At 39.1% G+C, this 6,756-nt stretch overlaps 1 protein-coding gene across 1 annotated transcript in view; it reads left to right on the forward strand.

Moving 5' to 3' along the window:
• The window catches only part of TM2D1 (TM2 domain containing 1), a 50,935-nt gene that overhangs the window by 24,911 nt on the left and 19,268 nt on the right, over window positions 1-6,756 (forward strand). Inside the window, exon 4 of the mRNA XM_012639356.1 lies at window positions 2,205-2,296. Coding sequence (XP_012494810.1) covers window positions 2,205-2,296 — 92 coding nt within the window. The remainder of the gene's footprint in view (window positions 1-2,204; window positions 2,297-6,756) is intronic.

Raw genomic sequence — 6,756 nt, forward strand, 5'->3', positions numbered from 1 at the left:
CAGGCTGGTTTTGAACTCCTGAGCTCAAACAATCCGCCCGCCTCGGCCTCCCAGAGTGCTAGGATTACAGGCGTGAGCCACCGCGCCCAGCCTAATTTTTTCTACTTTTGATAGAGAGAGGGTCTCACTTTTGTTCAGGCTGGTCTCAAACTCTTGACCTCAAGCAATCATCCCACCTCGGCCTCCCAGAGTGGTAGGATTACATGTGTGAGTCACCATGCCAGGCCTTCAAACTCTTTTGTCCCTGTCATAGTTTGAATTTGTTCAACAAACATTTATCTCTCTCAGTCTCCACCAATTGGGCAGTATATACTCTCACTTCATTGATTTTAGGCTGCTTGTGTGACTTAATGTGGCCTACATAATGATAGCAGATGTGAAACGAGCAGAGTCTTTAATGTGCTTGTGGCATTTAGCTTTCCTTTTGTACTTTCATGATAATGTTCTGAAAAGAACTTGCCCCAAGTAGCTGCTACACCTTCAGCTTGGGGCCTTAGAAACACTTAAGTGGAACTGACTTGAACTGAATCCCCAGCCTGGGTGCAAGCTCAGCCAAACCTCAGCCTGAAGTAGAATCTCCCAGCGGAACCAGCCTGAGTCAGTTGAACAACAACCAATCTGCAGTCTATAAGTATGAGAATAGTAATTTATTGTTATAAGTCACTGAGTTTTAGGGTGGTTTATTCTGTAACATCAATGTGGCAATAGCTGACAAATACTTCCCTGTGGTCTGTTTTCAGCACAGCAGCCAGAGTGATTATTGTAAAATCTAATCAAATCATGTCACACCTTTACTTAAAATCCTACAGTAGATTCCCATTTCTCTTAGTAAAATAGTATTTACAGTGGTGTACAAAGCACTGCATTATCTGCTTTCTCTATCCTCCATTACCTCTCTGACCTCATCTCCTAATATTCTTTCCTTTCTCTCACTCCTGCTACACTAGCCTCTTTAATAGATCTCAAACATTCCAGGAATGCTGCCTTTATACCAGCTGTTTTTTTTGCCTGGGACAGTCTTCCTTCAGAGTGAGCATGGCTAACTCACTTCCCTCAGGTGTTTGTTCAAATAAGGCCTTCTCGATGAGGCCTACTCTTATCACCCCATTTAAACAGCCTCTAATATTCTGGATTCCCTACATACCCTGCTCCACTTCTTTTTTTTTTTTTTTTTTTCCATAATATTTATGGCTTTCTAACATAGTATATGATTTACTTTTCTTTTCTTTTTTTTTTAAAGAGACAGGGTCTCACTCTGTTGCCCAGGCTGGAGTGTAGTGGCTGTAGCCTTGAACTCCTGGGCTCGACTGATCCTCCCATCTCAGTCTCCTGAATAGCTGGGACGACAGGCGTGCACCACAATGCCTGGCTATGATTTATGTTTTTGTTTTGTTTTGTTTTGTTTTAAGTTACTTAGTGATTTATTCTCCTAAGACTCCATCAGCAGGTAGAATGGAAGACATCTCCCACACTGACCCCTTGGGCAGCCAAGGCATTATACTCCTTCACTGCCTCCTCTGCCTGGAGGACCCGCACATCAATGTCTTGTTTCTTGAGGTACTCCACGGTTGATGGAGGCACCTTCAAGGCCTCACTCAATCTTTGGGCAGTCACAAGAGTATATACCCTTCTCGACAGCTTCCTTCACATCTGCAGGCTGCACACAAGGAGAATGCTCAGTTCTTGTTTCTCTCCAATCCCAAGCCTGACTGCCCCCTGGCCATAATTTGCAGTCCTTATAGGTTGTAGTAGAGGCTTGTGTTTTCATTTATCCCCATGAGAGGGAAGCAATTTCAGGACATAAGGAACTTAACTGAAATCCACTGCCCTCTCTCCTCAGAGTTGAGTTCCCAAATTGCTCAGCCCTTCACCTCTTACCTCCTGGCATCATGGGGTTCTGGCCTAGGCCCTCCCCCTGGTCTCCACCTGGAGCCGATATGCTTTTTAAATATGTTTATGTTATTGCATGCTGCTACTAGATTGCAAGCTCCACAGGGACAGGGATCTTTGTGACTTTTATTCATTAATATATCCCAATAGCCCAGAATAGTGCCTGGTACATAGGAGGTACCCCCAAAGGATTAATTGAATGAATGAATGAATCAATTAATTAACAAATAAATACTAATTAATAATTTTATTTTCTAAAATGTTCACATGTTGGAATTATATGCATATGATGCTCAGGTTTTAATTTTGTGCAGAAATGGCTATTCATACAAAGTGGCAGTTGCATTGTCTCTTTTTCTTGGATGGTTGGGAGCAGATCGATTTTACCTTGGATACCCTGCCTTGGGTGAGTATGTTTCATTAAAAAAAAAGCTTGTGAAACTTGCATTCTAGTTAAATGTATGTATTCTTACAGATTAAATCTCTGCATGTTATAAATTCCATGTAATTGGAGTTGAATAATTAACATTCTTCTGTGATATAGAGCTATCAGTTAGCTCTACAATTCAGGTTAGGTAAGAAATATTGACTTTTCCTGTATTTTCACCTTTATGAAAACACACACTCAAGATAGTATAGGCATTTACTTAAGACAGTAGACTGGAACTGTCACTGCTAGTGCTGAGCATACAGTGGATGTTCAGTAAACAATTTTTTTTTTTTTTTTGAGACAGTCTGGCTCTGTTGTCGGGGCTAGAGTGCCGTGGTGTCAGCCTAGCTCACAGCAACCTCAAACTCGTGGGCTCAAGCCATCCTCCTGCCTCAGCTTCCCAAGTAGCTGGGACTACAGACATGCGCCACCATACCTGTCTAATTTTTTGTATATATATTTTTACTTGTCCAGCTAATTTCTTTCTATTTTTTTAGTGGAGATGGGGTCTTGCTCTTGCTCAGGCTGGTCTCTAACTCCCGAGATCAAACAATCCGCCCACCTCAGCCTCCCAGAGTGCTAGGATTACAGGCGTGAGCCACTGCGCCCGGTCAGTAAACATTTTATGAACAAATACATACCCTCTACTCCTCCAAAAAATTTTTCTTCTACCTGAACCTCTATCACTGTTGCCCTGGGAATTGAAACTACGTATTTCTTTCAGGACAAGTTGGGATTGGAACTTTGGCAACCAGCTTGATCTCGAATGGGAGCCTAACTTCTATCACTCTTAGCATCCCTCTCCATACCTTCCTCCTGGGTGTCATTTTCACATTTACTATAGTTACTAATGCTTATGAAACGATTTGCATTTGACTGTCCCTTCTGTTCAAACAATGCTTTCCCGTGCCACCCTTATTTAAGCCCTTACAACTGTCTGAGTTTATCATCCTCTTTAAATCCTCTTTAACAGGTAGGGAAACTGTCACCAGAGAGGTTAAGGGATTTACTGAGTCTAGAATCTTTGTTTTTATTCTGTGACATATTTCTTGTTATCATCTTTTTTTTGTGGATAGGGAAATTGTCACAAGATTAAGAGATTTATCCAAGGACACTCAGCTAAGTGACCTCAATTTGAACCCAAATTTCTGGCTTCAGAGATCATGCTTTATTTACTATAGTATTCTGCTTCAATATTAGCCCTTCACTGAGCAGATTTAAAGTTTTTGAAGGCTCTGCTTTCCAGCTAGGAAAGTTAACCTTATTCCTTCCATGTTGTTACACCAGAATTCAAAGAGGAATCTTCATTGTGGGGTTGGTGGGAAGTATGTTTCTGACAGCCATACCTAAAACTGAGTGTTCTAAGTTCATAAATAAAAGTCAAAGTTTAAAGTTTTGGCCGGGCGCGGTGGCTCACACCTGTAATCCTAGCTCTCTGGGAGGCTGAGGCGGGCGGATTGTTTGAGCTCAGGAGTTCGAAACCAGCCTGAGCAAGAGCGAGACCCCGTCTCTACTAAAAATAGAAAGAAATTAATTGGACAACTAAAAATATATAGAAAAAACTAGCCGGGCATGGTGGCACATGCCTGTAGTCCCAGCTACTTGGGAGGCTGAGGCAGGAGGATCGCTTGAGCCCAGGAGTTTGAGGTTGCTGTGAGCTAAGATGATGCCACGGCACTCTAGCCCGGGCAACACAGTGAGACTCTGTCTCAAAAAAAAAAAAAAAAGTTTAAAGTTTTATATACACCAATTCATTCAGTTAACAAACATTTAAGTTACTAAGTAAGTGCTGTGGAGATAATGATGAAAATCATAATGTATATTGGTTAACAAGAAAATAAATATGAAATAAAATATGTTGATAGGCCATTTTATGATATAGCACTATAACAGAGCCATAACAAAGTACAAAGCACAGAAAAGAGATTGATTCAGTTGGCTTCAGGGTATAAGGGAAGACTTCTTAGATAAGGTGACATTTGAGCTAGGTTTTTTTTTGAGACAGAGTCTCTCTTTGTTACCCTGGCTAGAGTGAGTGCCATGGCATCAGCCTGGTTCACAGCAACCTCAAACTCCTGGGCTCAAGCGATCCTCCTGCCTCAGCCTCCCGAGTAGCTGGGACTACAGGCATGCGCCACTATGCCTGGCTAATTTTTTCTATATATATATTTTTAGTTGTCCAGATCATTTCTTTCTATTTTTTAGTAGAGACGGGGTCTCGCTCTTGCTCAGGCTCGTTTCGAACTCCTGACCTTGAGCGATCCACCCGCCTCGGCCTCCCAGAGTGCTAGGATTACAGGTGTGAGCCACCGTGCCCGGCCTGAGCTAGGTTTTGAAGGAAAAATAGATCACAGAGTTTTAGGGTATTACAGGAAACAGCATGTGCAAAGGCATAGAGTGTGAAAGAGCATAGATGTTCATTAAGAGAATGGGGGATAATTTAGCCTATGTGTAGGAAGAACAGTGGCAAGAGGTGAAACTGACTGGAGAGGTAACCTGTGGTCAGATTATAAAGACTTTGAGTGTGTGGTTATGGATTTTGGGCCTTTAGATATCAGAAGTTACCCTTTAATTACCAAAAGTAATACAATTTTTTAAGCAGAATGTTATGGTCTGATTTATATTTTAGGAAGATAATATTAGAGGAATTGTAGGAAATGGCTTAGATTAGAGAAAGACTGGTGGCAGAGTAAGCTGAAAGGAGGTCAATGCAGTAGTCCTGGTTTGAATAATAATGTAACGACTCTTTCATGCCATTCATATAGCAACCATACCTTTCCATAACACAGCTGAAAACCATATAGTATGCACAGAAGGCCCCTGAGTTCCCAAAATAAAAATCATTTAGTCCAACCCTCTTTTTAGATGATGGATGGATGGAGAAACTAGGTTCATAATGAGAAAGTAATATGACATGGTGATAGATAAAATAAATCCCAGATCTTCTGACTTAGTCCTTGCATTTTCTTATACATACTCTTTAAGAGGACAGGACCATGTATGTTTTCCAGAAAGATTTCTAACTTTTAAAAGTTTTTAAAAGGTTAGGATGGAATAAGAAACACTATTCTTTGGAATACTTTATTCTGTGATGATTTTAAATAGTAAATATATTTTAAATATTTGAGTTAATGAATGACTTTTTATTTTCTTGTGAAGTAGGTCAGAGGGGCTGTCACATCATATGGTGTAAGTTAATGTTTTTGACTCACTGTAATAGATAATAATATGTTGGTATCTATATTGTGAACTTATTTCTTACAAAATGAAGCTCTAGGTAATAGAGCTCTCTATATGTATAGTGGCTCTGGTTATAATAAATGTTAATTTACTGCCAAGAGCTGCCTTTCTGTGGCTACTGCTACTCTAGTCTATTGTAGCTTATGTCAAAGAGAACCTTTCAGATTGAGGCCAAGGTTCCATAAATTTGCAAATTTAATTTTTAACATTCGACTTGATGCTTCAGTGTAAAGGGCTTTTGTAAACTTTAACATATAATACTTTATTACTATACAGCAACCTTTGGATATTGATTAACTCAACAAATATTTTGACTGCTGGCTTGAGAAAGGAAACCCCTATCAAAAGACAAAATTACAACAAATTTAGTTTAAAGATCTAAATTGGTTTTATTTGCAATTCTATAATGGGGCTACACTTTATTCCATAAAATAGAAAAATTGTTCCAATGAGCTGAACAGAAGAGGTTGGTTTCATAGACAGAGAAGGGCTGAAGCAAAGACAAACAGCATATTAGTTGTTTCAAAGATAATTTCTTGTAAGGCAGGGACAGGGAGACAGAAAAATAGAAAAATAACCAATTGATTAATATCAGGTTACTTCAGCCTGCCTTTTTTGTGTAAGAATTAAAGCAGAGGAAACTTTATTATCATGAATATAAAAGATTTTAAACTGGCGTGTTTGGGAAATTGGCTGTTATCTCTTTCTTCTGATTTCCGGGAAAGTCAAACACAATTTAGTTTGGGTTTGGTGATGTGAAACTTTAGCATAGGTGACTCTTATTTTTTTAGTGTAATCTTTTGGGGCCTAGTACAGAAGCTTAATCTAAACCAATGGCCTCCTATAATTTGTATTTGAGAAGCCTCTCATTTATCTGCTTTACAACTTAGCGCTATTGTCTTATCTTTCATTCTCTTTATTGAGTTTGTCACTTTTTAAAAATGCCTATTCCATTTTTTAGTGGGATCTTGGAATGAGAAGAACTAAGTGGGCATGTCAAATTTGTTATCTTTAACTGAAAATCCTCATATCTCTTTACACATTCAAATATTTTTATCTTTATCTTACTTGCATTTAACCTATCTTAGTGTTAAGGATTTGGGTACTATTTTATCACCTAATCTAATCTAATATGTAAAAATTACAGTGTTAATTTTAAATTTGTAATTAAATTTTTAATTTTTACTAAGATTCTA

The sequence above is a fragment of the Propithecus coquereli genome, unplaced genomic scaffold (genome assembly GCF_000956105.1).
Source record: "Propithecus coquereli isolate 6110/MARCELLA unplaced genomic scaffold, Pcoq_1.0 Scaffold14, whole genome shotgun sequence".
NCBI classification, from domain to species: domain Eukaryota; kingdom Metazoa; phylum Chordata; class Mammalia; order Primates; family Indriidae; genus Propithecus; species Propithecus coquereli.